Source organism: Podarcis bocagei, assembly GCF_964188305.1.
Source record: "Podarcis bocagei genome assembly, chromosome: 17".
NCBI lineage: Eukaryota > Metazoa > Chordata > Lepidosauria > Squamata > Lacertidae > Podarcis > Podarcis bocagei.
The window spans coordinates 21,206,066-21,224,786 of NC_138143.1; the positions used below are offsets into that span (position 1 = coordinate 21,206,066).

Below are 18,721 nucleotides of genomic sequence, written 5' to 3' on the forward strand. Positions count from 1 at the left end.
ATAGGAAAACGTCTGGGTGGTTAATGTGGGGGAATGGCTGAGGGGTGGCAATGCAGTCCCTAGTAAAATGCATATACAGTGGTAGCTCAGGTTACATACGCTTCAGGTTACATATGTTTCAGGTTACAGACTCCGCTAACCCAGAAATAGTGCTTCAGGTTAAGTATTTTGCTTCAGGATGAGAACAGAAACCGTGCTCCAGTGGCATGGCGGCAGCAGGAGGCCCCATTAGCTAAAGTGGTGCTTCAGGCTAAGAACAGTTTCAGGTTAAGTACGGACCTCCGGAACGAATTAAGTAATTAACCTGAGGTACCATTGTACTCCTAAAAATGTATGATTCTTCCCTGCATCCTATCATTTTACTTCACTTGTGGAAGAGTTCAAACTGGTCTGCTCCTTTCACTTCAGTGACGTCCAACTTTCAAGAGACTGCAATCTACTCCAGGAATTAAAAACTGGTAGTGATCTACCCATTTGGGGGGGTAGGGGTTGGAACCCAAATTTGTGGAGCTTTTTTAGGGGGGCCCTTAGTTCTGCTGCATTTTCAGGGGGCATAAATTGCTAACGAAACAATAAACACTCTGCTGCTCTTGCCTCGCATCCAAAATGACGTTTAGGTGGGCCTTTGTCTACAGTGACGCTCCTGCTCTGTGCTCCCCTCCGGTCGGGCTGTTGCGGGAAAGCAGAGAACGGGTGCAATGAGCACACTACCACCGCCCAATTGCATGGGTAGACCGGCATGGCCGGCGAAGCCTCCTGCCAGAGTGAACTTGATGCAGCCTGCTGGCAGGGGCTTCCGGGACGCCAGCATATCAGGGTGCCGGTGCTGGCAGCCGAGCAACAACCGACTCTAGCCAGGTCACAGCAGCACGTGCGTGTTTGCTCTCCCTCCGCCCCAATCGACCAAGATTGACTGCTATCACCTGGGGATCGACCTGTTGATCACGGTCGATGGGTTGGACATCCCTGGAATAGACAAACAGGACTGCAGTGGTCTTAAATCAGGAAGTTAATATTGCAAATTTCCTGTCTCCGTTTCATGGTTGTGGCAGCCCTGTTTTCTCATTGTCCTTTTCCTCTCCTATCATCACAGCGGGTTGCGGTGAGCTTCTGCTAGGTGATATTTTGATACCTGAATTTATTTTTCTAAACTCCACAGTAATACAGTGTGCTAGTGGGGCCTTTTTTATTTTCTCTGACTTTTAGAAAGAGATTATTAAGGACTTTTTATAGCATTGAGGGTTCCACAGGGTCTCTTATTTGGAATTCTGACATTTAAAAATCTTTGCTGTTTGAAGATTTCTGCTGTATTTGATTTATTCTCAGTTGCCCAATATATGTTTATTATTTTTATGTAAGTTTTTAAAATGAATTTTTTATTTATTGTATGCTACCTCAAGAAATTGCTTATGGGCAGCATATAAGTATAATAAATCCACTATATATTTTGAAAACTTGTTCATATGTTTGCTATGCATTTGGACAGCTTTAAAGATACTGTAACCAAATTCTGCATGATGGCTTCTGGGATAAAGGAGCAGGCTTTCATCTGTTTGGGTACAGTTGGACACCATATTGAATTATAATGCCAGACTGCACGGATTACTTTAATGGCTTTCAAAACTGCACTGATTTTTTGGTTTCCCAGAATTCCAGAGGAGGACTGGTTATGAGGCTGGTAGAAAATAATAAACAAGATTGAAACAATAACATGTGCAAGTAATAGTTATCCTGGGCATGCAAATGCTCTTAATTTCAGCTTTGAAGTGCATGTAAATTATGACTCCCTTCTCCTTGATTCATACTGTTACTTTAAATATGTTTGAAGCATAGCTGTGAGTTTTCTTTTACTTGTTATTTTTCTGTTGTGAATTGCGCTATGCACAGCTATGTGAGGATCAAAAGCTACAATGCTCCAGACTTGGATGAATCTCAGATATTGTAACATAAGTGTGCATTTGAAGGAATCTTTATCATGCAAGTGTTACCTTGTGGTGATTTCATCATTCTTACATGCAAATGAGCACCAGGTTTTAGAGCAGAATTAATGTTTGCCAGCAGTAGCTTCTCTTTTCATTTCAGCTCCTCTTAGGGGGCATGTCTGTGCTTGCGGGATATTAAAATTTGCTAGGTTTTAGTTTAGAGGACTGTAATGGGGAAGTAGAAATTTGTTCAGTTGGGTTTGAAAAGAGTATTACTTTAACAATTTGAAAACGACACTAATCCATATATTTCTTGAATGCTTTGGTATCAAGTTCTTGTCATGATACTCTTCATCTTGATTCAAACATCAATAGAGAAAGAAAAGCATTACCTTGGAATATGTATTATTTATTCACAAGGCTGCCTAACAATATGAGCCAGGTACATAACCTACAACACCCTCAAACTATTTTTGGAGGGCAGTTGAAAACCTATAGTGGGTATTCTTATGAGTACTTTATAGAGTTGGAGTTTAGTGGGCATGAGCTCAAACTGTTACCCGTCTACATTAAGAGTAAAATTTAAATATTGGGCAGGCAGACTTTCCCTTTCTCTCCTTCCCACTCTGTCTCACACACACCCCGGCGGATTTGGGATGCTTCTAGGAGGCTAAGAGGGGAAGAGAGGAAGGGGAAATCTGCTCGCAAGTACACATACACAATTATGATTTACCGTATTTTTCGCCCTATAGGACGCACTTTTCCCCCTCCAAAAATGAACGGGAAATGTGTGTGCGTCCTATGGGGCGAATGCAGGCTTTCACTGAAGCCTGGAGAGCGAGAGGGGTCGGTGTGCACTGACCCCTCTCGCTCTCCAGGCTTCAGGAAGCTATCCACAAGCCTTGGGAGCCCGCGGGAGTTCCTGCTAGACTCCCGCGGCTTGCGGAGAGCTGCCTGCACCCCGAATTTTTTTTTCTTTATTCCCCCCCCCAAAAAAAAACCACTAGGTGCGCCCTATGGGCCAAAAAATACGGTATTTATTACATGCCCTTCACTCTAAGGTCACAGGGAAGGTAACAGCATTAAAACACAACACTTAAGATGGAACAGAGAGACAAGCTGAGTGTCATCTGCGTATTGACGATGCTTCACTCCAAATCTCTTGGTGACTGATCCTAGGAGCTTCATATAGATGTTAAATAGCAAGGGGAGCAAGATGGAAACCTGTGGGACACGACAGGAAAACTCCCATGGTCCTGAACAGTAGCTTCCCATGACTGCTTTCTGGAAACGATCCTGGAAGTAGAACAGTGTCCCAACCCCTACCTCCCTGAGATGCCTCAGAAGCATATTGTTGTCAACAGTCTCGAAAGCCACTGCAAGATCAAAGAGAACAAGAAGGGTTGCCCTCCCCCTATCTCTCTCCTGATAAATGTCATCAACCAGAGAAACCAAGGCAATTTCAGTGCCATAACCAGATCTGAAGCTGCACTTGAATCTGTCCAAGTAACCAGCTTCTGTCAAGCATCCCTGAAGCTGGACCACCACCACCTTCTCAAGCACCTTGTCCAGAAAGGAGATATTTGCCACTGGACAATAGTATTTAACAGCTCTGGGTCCACCTCCTTCAAGGCAAATGGTATCTTCCCCCTCCAAAGAAGCATTAATCATTTGGATTTAATCCTAAATTTTGAAGTTTTTGAAAAGTTGAAATCTTTTCCTAGCCTCAGTCCTTAATACTTTGCTGAAAAGTGGCTCGCTAAACTTAAGTGAATCAGTTAAATAATGTTTCTGTCTCCCTGAGACTTCCTATAGCTATTTTAGAGACTTGCATCTGTAAAAAAATAAGCTTGGTTTTGTTTTAAAAGTTAGCTTTGGAATGTATGAGAATTTAACTGGATCTCCTTTTCCCCACAGCCCAGTGTGTTAATCGTAAGCTACAAAGAATCGTCAAAAGCAGCATTGCAATTTGGACCCTATGACCAAGCAGAGTGGAGGCCTGACAGCACCATGATAGCTGTTTCGGTGAGTAAAGGAGCTGTTGTGGAGATTTTTATGATATGGTAATTATGGTTTAATGTCCAAAGGAGTCCAGCATGCTTTAAAAAGAGAAATTATATTTACATGACTGCTAGTATTATCCTTTTTTCGTAGCGAATACTATATGCTTTTGCATTACAGTAACATACAATTTATATGTGCTGATATAATGTTGCTAAGTGGAAACAGCTCAAGGGGATTTATTCACATTACCTTTTTCCTATTCATGTATTAAAAATGAATGTCTGAAATTAGCCAAACCCAGAGAATGATTGAGAAGACATTTAATGTATGACCAGGTGGACATGGCCCTACAGTTTCTGGTTACCATATTTTTTGCACCATAACACTCACTTTTTTCCTCCTAGAAAGTAAGGGGAAATGTCTGTGCGTGTTATGGAGGGAATGCCTACGGGTGGCATGCCTACGGATTTTCCTCCTCTAAAAACTACATGCGTGTTATGGTCTGGTGCGTGTTATAGAGCGAAAAATATGGTATTTGCACCAGCAAGTACAGCAGTTGAAACCTACAAGAGTAAAATGAGTTGTTGTGTTACAATGGCATATATCTCGTATTACCAGCTGCTGCTTACCAATGTGAGAAGGGAATAGTGATACAGAGAGCTTGGCTTAAATGTAAAACTGGTCTCTGCCCAAGAAATCTTTTGAGGAAGGTATGCATGTTGTAAAATGAGCATGTTTTGCTTGATAAGAATTTAAGTCCACCACATTCTAATCTTGAGCAGTTAGCAAATTGCTGTGCAAATTGGGCAGGAGAGCTAAATCTTGTAGTAAGGAGTGGGGGGTGGGGTGGGAAGTGCTGCATAAGCAGAACATGTGGTCTTTATTAACCAGTAGGGTAGAAATGAAAGGTAAGTGAGAGGTGGGAAGCTTTGATCTCATCGTTTAGGGAGTTTACTGCCCAAAACTGTCTTTTAAGACAGTCAAAGGCCAACAACATAGAGTAAGGACTGAGCCGTGATGTGGCGAAGTTTGCTGATGATACTCAGTTGTTCAGGGTTGTTAAAACAAAATGAGATTATGGAGTGCTCCAAAAGTACCTCTCCAAACTGACTGAATGAGTGGTAGAATAGCAAATTCAGTTCAGTGTAAATACATGTGAAGTGATATATGTTGGGCAAAAAAATCTTAATTTTTTATATAAACTCATGGGATCTGAACTGACAGTGACTGACCAGGAACAAGACCTTTGGGGTTGTAGTGGATAGCTCAGTGAAACTGCTGACCAAGGATGCAGCAGCTCTGAAAAAGGGAAATTCCATGCTATGTATTATTAGGAAAGAAATTGGAAATAAAGCTGTTGATAGGTTATACAAGTCTATATACATGGCATGGAGAAAGTGGCTAGAGAGAAGTTTTTCTTACATTCTTCTAGTTAGACTATGGAGTTCACTCCCACAAGAGGCAGTGATAGCTGCCAACGTGACTGGCTTTAAAAGAGGATTAGACAGATTCATGGAGTGCAAGGCTACGAGCCACAATGGTTGTGTTCTACCTCCATTATCAGAGGCAGTATGCCTCTGAATACCAGTTGCTGGGAATCACAGGTGGGTTTGGTGCTGCTGTTCTCATGTCCTGCTTGCAAGTTTCCCCACAGACATATGGTTGGCCACTGGGAGAATAGTATGCTGGAGAAGAATCGTAGAATTGTAGAGCTGGAAGGGACCATGAGGGTAATCTAGTCCAACCTACGGTGTCTTTTGCCCAACATGGGGCTCAAACCACACCCTGAGATTAGGCATCTTGAGATGGGCCATTGGCCTGATTCAGCAGGCTTTATTGTGTTCTTAAGGGTTGTTTGAGTTTTTAAATTACTATAATTATCTACTGTAATTATGTGTCATTTTACTATTGCCAGGAAACAATGCTGGTAATATGTGTGACAGTTCATGCTATCTTCAGCTGAGCTTTCCATCAGCTAGGGTGAACCTTGTGTTGCTAACTCTGATTGAATCTGCCCTTCAGTGCCCTGATATTGGTAAAATAAACTGTCATAGTTATACTTAGATTTGCCCCATTGATTTCATTGTGATTTAAATTATTTATGATAAGTCTGATTGATTTCAGTGGGTCTTCCATAAGTATGGAGCTGAGCGATATCTGGTTTTCAGCATCATGATATATTTACTAGCTAAATATCACGATATCACAATATATCACAATATATTTTTGCGGCAGTGGAGGGCCTCGCTGGGCCTCCCCGCGGTGGCAGAGGGTCCTGCCATACCTACCTGCAGCAGCAGAGGGTGCACCACACTTCCCCCAGTAGGAGAGGGCCTTGCTGGGCCTCCCTGTCGTGACAGAGAGTCCTACCATACTTCCCCGTGACAGTGGAGGGTCCCACCGTACCTCCCCACGGCAGCGGAGGGTGTGCCGTGCTTTCCCGCAGCAGCAGAGGGCCTTGCTGGGCCTCCCCATGGCAGCAGATGATGCACCATGCTTCCCCACAGCAGCCGAGGGCCTTGACGAGGCTCCCTGCGGCGGTGGAGGGCCTTAAAATGTAAGGAAGTAGTAGATTTAATAAAAATATTAAATAAACTTCCCGATAATACATTTAAGAGTAGTTTAAGTGATTTACTAGTCAAGTTACATCTGCTTCCCCACTCAGAGGTCTTAAGTGGAATCTGTGCATGCATAAGCCGCAATGAGTTCAACTAAACTTACTTCTACTTTCCTGAGAGTATGCCTCGTTGAATTCAGTAGGGCTTGCTTGTGAGTAGACATGCCGGATTTATCGTACAGCCCTACACCACACCTACTTATTTATATGAAAAATTCAAATTCACAACCACCCCCTTCCGAACGATGTTGGTTAAAGATTTTCATGGTTTCTGCCTAGAACTTGGGAGTTGCAGAGCAATGTTTTAGGAAATCCATGTTTACCCAGTTCTGAATTGCTAAATGCTTAGCTTTCTTTTGTAGCTTGTGTTTACTAATGCACTGCATCTAGCTGCTGCCACCAGAAACTGCTCAGTTCCTGTGCTCAGTTCTGAAACACCAAGGAGGTTAGGTTTCCCTTCTAACAGATTCATTTTTACAGCAAAGTTAGCTTTATGACAGGCCTAAACAAAACAACACGTACTATCATTTGGAAGATTTGACTGAAGATGGATGTTTTAAATATGCAAAAGCTTCATACATACCATTGATGTTTTCAATTTGTTCAAGTATGTACTTGCCTAAACAAGAATGTTCAATTCTTCAAGGATTTCCTGCCCCAACCAGTTTATAAATAACTATTTTCACATAGACCTTGTGCTTGCAGTACTGACATCTAAAGCAAATTTCTAAAAAAAGGTAGACATGCTTACATTGTTCACTTTTTTACTTTGTGTACTTGTCCCTCTGTTCTTTGGTGACAAGACAGTGAACTTCTCCATGTTCACAAAGTTCTGTTTTTAGCTTTGTGACTGTAAATTTCTTTTGGAAAGTTGTTCTCCTAAGCGTTGTAAGTAACATTAAGCACTAACATCTCATGCTTATTAGAAAAGATAGAAATAAAAATCTAAGCCTGCAACTGTCAGGTTCTTCACAGGCTTTATTTAGAACCAAAGTTGGCCTTTAGTAAATTCCAAAGTACTGTTTCAATAATGGTTTTGAATAAATTGCTGGCAACAAGTGGTAATGAATATCCTTCAGAAACCACTTACAATTTGAAATCCTTGTGATAACTAAATAGACAATGAAACATAGTAAACAATGATATCTTTAAACATCCACTCTGCATGTACCATAAAGGGATGATATTAGCAGCACCAAACCAAACTGCAAACTTGAACATGTTGGTATCAATATTGTCTGATAACATGATCAGTTATAGTACCTTTGGGCCAGATGTTTTAAACCTTTTGATTGTCAAAACTGAGCTGTAACACTTGAGTGAACATTTTTGTCTATTGCTATTTGGCCTGTGGTTACTGTTCTTATAAAAGCACAGACTGGCTGCACTTAGATGTTATGCTGTTCATTTACCGTGGCTAGGCAAATTAGTTAATGCATGCAACCCAAGCTCTATTCAGAGAGTACAGAGTTGTGATCTTATACATAAGGCATGAGCTGTGTAGTGGAACATGATAATGGGTTGTTAGACTATGCAGTGGTCAGCCTATTTGTCTTAAATACATTAAAACTAGCTCTTTTCCATCGTGCTTGAAAGACAAGACAGAGCCAGGTCACATGCTGAATAAATAATACGTGATCAGTGATCTACCTCTACAAAGAATGGAAGCTTTTGAACAATTTTTAGTACTGTGCCACATAACAGCATATTGCAGTTTTCTAATCTTGAGGTTACAAAAGCATAAATGGCAGCTGATAATAGAAGCTTATTTGCCAGTTGGACTAACAAAAGTTTTTGGGGGGTCTTGTTTGAACTAGCTGGATTTTTTCCCTTGAAGCTCCAAGCTATTGCTAAAAGTTGCTTGGAGCTGGCTCTGAAAGGGGGTTGAAATTGGGGAAACTTGAGGTGACAGACTCTGTTGTCTGAAGGACCTGCGACAGAACGCAAGCATGGCCTCCACTCTCAGTTTTAAGCTCTTCTCCTTGTTTCATACAGATGAATGAAGTGAGTATATTCGGTTCACTTGGATGGAACACATTTAGATGAAATATTTGTGAATTTTGCCAGTTGTGAAAGTTAGCTATTTGACTCAAATTCCACAGTGACTGGTGGCAACACTAAAACTACCCAGTATCATTGAGTTGTGGAGCATTATTGAATTGTGATTGCGTAGCAAAATATAGCTATATTTTGTTTTTGAAGGCCGTGTGAACAGAAATGAACCTTGTAACATTATCGACTAAGATTGAGGATGGAATTCAAGAAAGTTAATGTTAGAATGAGAGTTCTACATAGTGTTTTTTCTGCTCTTTCTCCTGGCATAAGATACTGTCGATAGTGTGTGCAAATTGTTTAAAGATGACCGAGCAGTAAAGGCAAGTTAGGAATAGATAGTGTTAACTTTCATTTTGTACGTACTTTGCACTTCAAGAAATATATTTCTCTTGGATTTTTACTAGTTTTGCTTCTAAAACCGAAGAAATGTGACTAGGTGGGACAGCTAAAGAAATAGGCTAACAAGTGCATGGCCTCCTTCTGCTTCTGTATCCTTAATTGAAAAACAGGAAACCATGCCTGGAAAGAAATTTGAAACCTTCAATTTTCCTCCTTCAGCCTTGCCGCTTTGAGAAACATCTTCGGCCAGTATTAAATGACTGAAATTGCAACAGTAGCTAAGATGAACTTTTTCCCTTGCACCCTGATCGCTAGCTAAGAAGCTTCTCTGGACCTAGGGTTGATTTCAGATCCTTAGCAAATATGTCTCAGTCATAAATAAACATATTTTCATTTCTTATTAATGTCACTTCATGAGATTTATCAAAGTACTTATATGGGCATTGTCCCTTTGGAGAGCTCCCCTGCACCACAGGCATCTCCATTCAGAAGGGTCCCCAATCCCTAGAAGAGGCATTTTTGGGACTGCTGTGGGGAGGAAGGGAATGGGAAATCAGAGCTTCTGTCGGGTCTCATCCATGGGCTGCTCTTTAATTCACTATTATTATTTATAAGATTTTTATCCCATCCTCCCAGGGTGACAAACAAAAATAAAATAGAAGCAAAGATGTTAAAAACAAGAAAAACCATAAAACATACCGAACGCACAGTGTATTGAAATAGCTCGAAGTTCCTGTGAGAACTTTTACGTGTGTGCTTCTTTGATTTTTATATCTTACCTCTTTCAGACAGAAAATGGATACATCATGTTTTTTCATCTTCCATTGGCAAGAGACAAGTATCTTTATGAGCCAGTTTATCCCAAGTAAGTTTTCCAATAAATGCTTCACTTCTTTACATTGTATATGGCTAAGAATCGCTTCAGACTTTCTCATTGTAACATTCTTGTTGAAGAATTACATAAAGTCACCTATTCAGTGTTTTGGTTGATTGTTTAGAAAGGTCCTGTGTAGAAACTGGTTTCCTAGAGTGTTCTTGCTGGCAATTACAGAACTGACATTAAGTGGAGGGGGGTTGTTGACTTCCTCAGCTATTCTGCATTAGAGTAAAACTGAAAAATGAATAGTAGTTGATATTTGAAAGAAGCCAAGTGGCTCTGCTCCAGCTGCATAGTCTTTCTTCCATTTCAGAGTGGAACTTGGAAGATTGTCAGTGTTGGCCTTAAGCCCATGTTCAGTGTGAGCATAAAGAGCACTGTTCAGTTTTAATGTGGTGATGGAAAGCTGATAAAAATGTAAAAGAAGCCAAATAAAAATAGCACTAGAAATTAATGTTAGGCAAAAATGTTTTGAGTATGCCATGTGGAAATTCATAATTTTATTCAGGAAAATTCAGTAGGGACACTTATACCGGTTATACTTCAGTTGGGCTGATGTTAAGAACTTAGAACCTAACTGTTAAATAAATGAAATAAAACGGTGAACATACTGAGATGTTGCATGGTATGGGTCTCTTATTCGCTATAAGCAGGACTTTCCTCATGACTTCCTTTCCCCTTGACCTTCCTGATGCCCTTTTAGATGTCTAATTTGGACAGAAGTGCCGCAATTGCTGATGTGGCAGCACAGATGAAACATTCCTTCCACTTTCTGTCACAGCATACATTCATAGATTAAAGGTCAAAGCAATCAATATATTGAAACAGGCTCACAACAAGGCTGTATGGCACATTTAAGCACTTCACAATTCTGTGAGCACCTTGCTTGCATATGCCACATGCTTCTCTCACAGTTGTAGCTGCCAAAGGAGGGAGAATGGAAATTGAGAGGTCCTGCTTCCTGGCCTGAATATTCAAGAACTGCCACTGCCTGGGGCTGAATTCTGGTCCACTTCCCTCCTAGTAAGATTATACAGGAAATAAAGCAGTTTTCAGGCAACTGCTAGAGAGCAATGCCATAATATGGCTGGTCATTTCAGGCATTTAAGACTTTAAATGTAATGCTGTGCAATTTTCTTTTGAGGAAGAATGAATTTTATCTGGGAAGGCAGATTAATGAATTGGATTTGTGGGGAGGAGAAGAACAGAGTGGAATGGGTTCTGAGGCTGGAGTGGGGGAAGAACAGGGCAGGAAAGAATTTTGGATCTCTGCTTTTCCTTGGTTGCATTCTGATTCCTCTTGGTTCAAGCCTAGTGATTCCAGAAGCACCAGAGGTTTCCACTCCCCCTTTCCTCCTAGGAGCTCTTGTTCCCTAGTAAGATTGTAATGATTGGACACCAGAGATTAAGAGGGGTTTAGGCATGGCCATGGGATTGAGTCTGCCTTGGTTGACCTTTAGAGAATGGGACAAGAGGCTTTTCTAGTGCTCCTCAGTTTCTCTGTGGCTTTCGATACCATTGCCCATGGTAATCTCCTGAGCTATTTCCATAGATTAGGAATTGGGGGCACTGTGTTGCAGTGTTTCTGGTTTTACCTATGGGACCAAATCCGAAGAGTAGCACTGGGAGAGTCCTTTCCATCCCCCTTGTGGTTGTGCTCTGAGTTTCGACAGGGCACTATTCTGTCCCCAGGGCTATTTAATATTTATATGGACATTAAGAGCTTTGGGGCAACATGCATAGGTATATTGCTGACACAGGTCTATTCCTCTATAATAAGTGAATCAGAAGAGGCTGTGTGGGCCCTGGAACCAATGCCTGGATTCGGTGGTGGGATGGGTGAGGGAAAATAAGCTGCTCTTGAATCTTGACAGGGTGGAGGCACTGTGGATGAGTGGTTCCCATGTCCGAAAAATCAGTCAATTGTCTGCCCTTGATGGGGTTGCACTTCCCCCTGAAGGAGCAGCTATGCAGTTTGGAAGCTCTTTGACAGTTTTATATACTGCCTTTCCATCATCTAGATCTTCAAGACATCCTAAAAACATCTTCCAGTGATCATTCCTTTCCTACCTGCAGATATCTAAGTATTTTGCAGTGTTGGTTCTGTCTTACATTGTCACTGTCAAAATGAAACTCTGTGATAAGTTCATATTGGGCAAGAATTTGTGATGATGCTGTGAGCTGAAAAGCGTATGACTGCCTTAACTGACATGGACTGTGTATTTTTTATGATTCTTCTGCTGTGCACCAAACTTGCTAAACCAAGCTTATCTGGTTTTTCTTTGAGATGAGGTCACACGGGCAAATTTGTTGAGGAGACCTTAGTGTACACGCCACAACAGGTTTTCTTGACTTCGGTCCTGATTTTGTTTAGTTTTTTTGCCTTTGCCTAGAATGCATTTTGCATGTTGCAGCATGCATGATGATTCTTTTTCTAATTTGGGGGGACTGGGTGGAAGCAAAGTGCTAAGATGGTACTGTTCTGACCCCTCTGAGTCTAGTCTTATATACTTCTGGCTACACTGATACAAGAAGAGTGGTGAAACTGATCTTTCAGACATTGCTAGAAAAAAAATCAATTTATTTATAAAAATATTTACTGCTAAATCATGCAAATATATCATTTCAGTTTACAGCATTAAAAAGATAAAAACCATACAATAAAAGTGTAAATATCCTTGTCCTTTGGCCATGCTGCCTCGGGCTGATGGGAGACGTAGTCCAACAATATCAGTTGCAGGGGGCACTGGTTCTCCATTCCAGAAATATTCTCGTTAGCTTGATTATATTCCTGAGAACTCAGGGACCGGGGTAGCTTCCAGATGTTGTAGACCACACCCATTATTATTCCCAGTGTTCAAAATTAACTGGTCGCACATCGCTTTTTGCAACTCAGGAGCACCTCCTTGCAACCTAGTGGAGATTTCCTGTTGCAAGGTTTGCTAGGGAGAGGCAGGGCAAGGTCCCTGACTTGAGGCAGCACAAAAGTTGAAAAGCAGTTATCATCTATTGAGCCTCTGGCCCCTCCCCATGAGACCTTTTGATGTACTAAAGAGTGAATCTGTGATGGGATGATGAGCTGTTTGTGCGTAAAATCGTAGTCCCTCAGAGTTTGTTCAAGTCCACAAACCTCTGTCTGTGACGGAGCCCCTCAGACATGGCTGCTCTAGTCACTTGCAGATTCCGACAGTGGTTGCTTTCGGAATCGCTTCCAGCATAAAAGCTCCTTAACGGAAACACGTCTTCTGGACTCGCGGCGTGACAGTTTCCGGCGAGGAGTGGGTCTCCCTATGGGAGGTTCAGAAACCTCCCCACTGTTTTCACTGGACGTGTCCCTGAGCCCCCTCCCTCTTGCTCGCTTTCCCTCAGAGACCCACCTCTCCCCCTGCTGGTTCCTGCTTCAGCTGCTGGGTCTCTCCCAGCCTCCATGAGCCCTTCCACCACCTGTCCCTCCGATGGCAGTTCCCTGACAGAATCTGACCCCATTGTGGTACTATTTGCATAAGCTGCAGAGCAGCCTTGGTCCTTCTGCCCCAAGCAGCTGATTTTTCAGCCCACTCTTCCCCTCCAAAGCAGCTTGTGTTTAAGCCAGCAGTGCTTTGCTCCTCTGTTAAAGAGGCACATTTTCAGAGAGGGGTGGATTAGGCCTTATTTCAGAAGAGAAGAGCTGAAAGAAGAGAAGGGGTGTGTATGGGAGTGTTTTTTAAGCAAACTGAGCTTTGCTTTGGGAGTTGGGGGTGAGAGAGGGAGGCTGGCAAATTTCAAGTTTACTTTGTTGTGGGCATTCCTTCCTTATTTACATAATGAGACTCTGGAAGCCTGCTTTGGAGAGGTTTGAGAGTTCCTCTCTTCCACCAAACCCCCATTATTTAGGAGGGACCGCTCCTAGAACTATATTTCTACATTCCTGATCATTGTACCCACAGGATCACAGAGCCTTCAGTTCTTGTACACAACAGAACTTAGTTTAGATTGCTGTGGCAACTATCCTTTTGGCTGTTTTTCTTCATTTGATTGAGCAGTGATTCACTTTAGTGCAAATAGTCCCTATTTAAAGTAACTTCTACTTAAGATAGAGGGAGACTTTCAAAATCCCTAGGTCCCACCACCATGTTTTTCTCTTAAAATATGAAATTTACAGTATGCCACACTTTGATATATTTTTTAATTTCTATGTTCTGGGTTTGTTTGTTTTTTAAAGAGGAAGCCCCCATATGAAAGGAACACCACACTATAAGGAAGAACAATGTGCCCCATCATTAAATCTAGAGAAGAAGCAAGTGTTGGATTTGCAAGCATCTATAACCAGGTATGGCGAATCATCATTTATGCAACACTTGAGGCCTTGAGAATATGGGACTGTGTGGTGCTCTCAAAGAAAAATGGCCTAGGAGAATCTTGCTGTGATATACATAAGATATGTTATGAAATTGCACCAAACCATGCATGCACTCTCTTCCCCTCCTACTTTCAATTTTGGTTAACTACAGTCTGATCCAAGAACTGTTGTCAGCATTAACTGTTTAGAATAATAAGCTATAATTGAAGCTGGCTTGTTTTAAGTTCAGCATAAGTAATATTAACCACAGTTTGTCAGTCAGAGTAGCATAACAAACCATCCTAAAACCATACTCTTCCTGGCCATGTGGGGTGGGGTGGAGAACACATAAGTCAGAGGCTCACGGCCACTCATTCTTGCTCATGCACATCACACTAAACCATGGTTTTGCATGACAAGTGAGGACAGCTATGGAATATTTTATTCTGCCATTAGATGAAGTTAGCTGTTGGATTATTACTGTACATTTTCTATGATTTAGCAAGCCCTCTGTTTTCTGATATTTATGCAAAAAGCCCATTCCCGCGCTTTGGAAAAGTTGAGGGTATACTCTGCTCCTCTAGAAAGGAAAATTGGAATGAATTAAGAAATGATATTCAGGTTTTGTATGGCAGTTGGAGGAGACTGATAGCATTGTTCAAAGACTTGCTCTTAGATACATTCAATATTAAATCAGTACCGAAAGGATCTTTTTTGTCTTTGGGGTCTTTTAAATAACACTGTAATAACTGTGTGCTCTTGAGGGTAAATGTGCAGGGGAGAAGGTTTGCCTCCTTTCCCCAAATGTTCCCCATATTAGAGGAATGCTTGCTTTTATTTTCAGATTTATCTGTGTAAAAAACAAACAATTTATCTGTCACTGTGGGTGAAGTTGGTAGAAATATTCTCATTAGGAAACTGGAATAATCAACAAAAAAAATGTAATAAGCCTTGAAAAGTACCGTATTTTTTGCTCTATATGACTCACTTTTTCCCTCCTAAAAAGTTAGGGGAAATGTGTGTGCGTCTTATGGAGCGAATGCAGGCTCCGCAGCTATCCCAGAAGCCAGAACAGCGAGAGGGATTGCTGCTTTCACTGCGCAGCGATCCCTCTTGCTGTTCTGGCTTCTGAGATTCAGAATATTTTTTTTTTCTTGTTTTCCTCCTCCCAAAACTAGGTGCATCTTGTGGTCTGGTGCGTCTTATAGAGAGTGAATGGACCTATTTCTTTCAGCCTCAGTGTCTGGGAAATGATGTGTCTTTCTTGTAGCTTACAGTCCATGCTGGAGGATCTCCTTGTTGCTACTATTGATGGTTTCCTGCATCTTATTCACTGGGATGGCATGATGAATGGAAGGAAAGCCATAAACCTCTGCACAGTCCCGTTTTCGGTGGATCTGCATTCTTCTAGAGGTATTACTTCTCTGCCTGGGCGTAAATGGGAGGGAAACACTTCACTAAAATGAAATCTACTTTTCTCGGTCCTTACAGCTGACATGAACATTTTCCCTATTCTGTAGCTGTGGATAGTACCACTTCTTGTGGTGCTGATGAAAGAAAGAAATAGTTTGCAGTATGAAAATGGCCTTTTTGATAATTGATCTTGTTCACTACCAGGTTCATATTTGGGATTTGAAGATGTGCACATCAAAGACATGGAATACTGTGCTACTCTTGATGGGTTTGCTGTTGTCTTTAATGATGGCAGAGTTGGTTTCATTACACCAATGTCAAGTGGATTCACAGCAGAGGTATAATTTTCTAACATTTGATTAGTTACTTGTCTGCATTTTTCAGGTTTAGCTAAATGTTTGCTGCCATGCATTAGACTTTGTATTAATCAGCCACAGCTGAGAAATTATGAAACTTCATATGGTCGAAATGGTTTAGGGAATGCTGTATGAGGGTGTCGTCCCACCCCCCCCCCCCTGAACATGCCATTGATGAAAATAACTTGAGAGGAATCTTTGGGCAGAAAAAAATATTTCATGTATGACATTAAAATAAGTTCTTTCGGATGTACAGTTAATCTTACTACACTTAATTTCTAAAATTAATTCTGCATTATCTTCCTAAATTTGATTTATAGTTTTCCTCTCACATTTTGCATTATGTGAACTGATTATTTTCAAATCCTTTGTACATACTGTCCTTTTAAAGTAAAGCAGCATGCCTGTTAGCACTATACGGATTCAGTCCTGTATTGAACTAAACTGCCCTTTTACTGGTTACTTTAACTTGTTATTTGTTATGTTCCTTTTTTGTAAATCTTGCAGAATGGCTATGGGGTTCCTATTATCAGTGATGCCTGGCTGCATTTTGAAATGCATATATGGAAACTATTTCAGCTGCTGACTTTTTATGCTAAATAATTCAGTCTAGATATCTTTTGAAAGAGCTACACCGTCCCGTGGCATCTGGAAAGCCATAGGTTTCCCATGTCCATTAGATGCTGAACCCCCAGTGATTTGAATGCTCTTTGTCACTTACCATATTTTTCGCTCTATAGGACACACTTTTTCCCCTCCAAAAATTAAGGGGAAATGTGTGTCTGTCCTATAGAGCGAATGCAGGCTGTGCGGCTAAGCCCAAAGCCAGAACGGAGACGGAGCGCTGCGAAGCGCTCCGTCTCGCTGTTCTAGCTTGGGGATGGCTGTGCAAAGCCTCTGCAGGACAGCGGGGTGCCTGCACCCCGCTGCCCTGTTGAGGCTCCAAAGGCTGCCCCCGAAGCCTGAAGCCTTTGGAGCGCAGTGGGAACTTGTGCTGTGCTCCAAAGGCTTCATGGATCTTTGAGGCTGGCGGTGGGGGAAAGCAGCGCTTCCCCCCACCGTTAGCCCCACAAAGTCGGGGGGCAACGGGAAGGCGGCTTGCCGCCTTCGCGCTGCTCCCCGACCTGGTCTTTGAGGCTGGCGGTGGGCTTCGGGTTGCCTTCACTGAAGCCTGGGGAGCGAGAGGGGTCAGTGCGCACCGACCCCTCTTGCTCTCCAGGCTTCCAAGGTAGCCCTCCAGAGCGCAGCAGGAACTCCCACTGCGCTCCGGAGGCTTTGGGTGAATGCACCTTGAACGCACCTTGTTTTAGAGGGGGAGAACAAGACCCCCCCCCCGGTTCTCCCTCTCCTATGGACCGGTGCATCCTATAGAGCGAAAAATACAGTAATTTTCAAGTGTACAATATGCATAGCTTCAAAATGTAGCACATTGTGAGTGCATTCACATGGCTGACCTGTTAAGCCAATGCATTTGCAACCTTCAGGCCTCAGCCCACAACTGCTTTGCTCTTCCCTCCGTGCAGTTGGTGAAACTAGCCTGGAAGCCACAGTTTCCCATTAAGTCTAAGACAGGAAACTAAGGTTAATGGCCTCCAAGCCATGATCTGAAAGCTGTTGTTTAAAGTTGGCTTCCCGGTCGTGGTTTATGTAGAAGATATTAACCATAGTTTCAAGTTCAGACAAAGCAGGATGCTATGGTTTAGTGTACCTTTCTAGCTGGTGTGCTTGCTCACACAAATAAAGGACCAAAGCAGTAGGGATTGGGGCTGCATATAGGTACAGTTTATTGCAGATATGATTGCACAAACATGGCCTGTGGTCAAAACTGAACAGGTTTATGGGATAAAATCCTTTGTAATGTTTCTTGCAGCAGCTCCATGGCGTTTGGGCACAAGATGTTTTGGATGGAACCTGTGTGGCTGTAAATAACAAATACAGGTTGATGGCATTTGGATGCACAAAGTAAGTTGCATGTCTTCGTGTGGAATCTGAAAGGAATGAACTTGGTATCTCCTGTAGCCTATCTACTCTTAAATAAAGCTGTACTTACAGTTTCTGGATCCCTGGTTAAGAGGTGTCCTAGAAAATGTTGTACTCTTCTTTAAAGAAAAGTACAAAATATGTTATATCTTGGGGAAACCATATCTTGAGACACATTCATGAAATGAAGCACTTAGGAAATTGCATGCCATACTGGAGAAATACTGAGCTTTCTGTTGTTTGCTATAGATAATCTTGCTGCCATAAGTAAATGCTTAACATTCTTTGCATAGTTCAGAATGTCTAAATATGTAAAAATATCAGATCTGGAAAATATTTCCCTTTTTAGTGCTGGCAATAGCTTCCTGTTTTTACCTGTTCACTTAGTAGAGTACTCTGCTTTGTCCAGATTTTTTTTTTTTAAGGACTTTTCAAGTAAATGATTGTTTTGTCAGGAATATGCCTGTGCGATGCACATATATGTGGCTGTTCATGACATATGTCTGGTCTTCTTCCCACCAATATTCATTCTCTCTCCACGTTATCCTCCCTCACCCCTAATGTTGCTTCAGAATTAATTGATGCTGTACGTTTCTGGGGCAGGCAGACACTTTTATTTCCCCAATTTTGATTATTGGAACATTTAACAGAGGGATATCATAAGCTACTTTCCACTAACTTTGAAAACTAAGGAACAGGTGGTTGCTGGAAATTCTTAGCCCCAATTATTAATAGTACTGTATGGTTTGACATCCTAAAACTTGAGTGTCTTTGGTAGAATGTTGGTTATTCGAAATACATACGTGAAACAGTCCCACTTTAGAAAGCTGAGGTGCTAAC

General features: G+C 41.9%; 1 protein-coding gene across 2 annotated transcripts in view; it reads left to right on the forward strand.

Moving 5' to 3' along the window:
* The window catches only part of RIC1 (RIC1 homolog, RAB6A GEF complex partner 1), a 44,671-nt gene that overhangs the window by 4,766 nt on the left and 21,184 nt on the right, over positions 1-18,721 (forward strand). Inside the window, exons 2-7 of one of the 2 annotated variants that reach the window (XM_081176124.1) lie at positions 3,840-3,947; positions 9,726-9,802; positions 14,016-14,123; positions 15,403-15,545; positions 15,750-15,883; positions 17,772-17,863. In XM_081176124.1, the coding sequence (XP_081032250.1) occupies positions 3,840-3,947; positions 9,726-9,802; positions 14,016-14,123; positions 15,403-15,545; positions 15,750-15,883; positions 17,772-17,863 (662 nt within the window). The remainder of the gene's footprint in view (positions 1-3,839; positions 3,948-9,725; positions 9,803-14,015; positions 14,124-15,402; positions 15,546-15,749; positions 15,884-17,771; positions 17,864-18,721) is intronic. The other variant, XM_081176125.1, reaches the window with a different exon arrangement.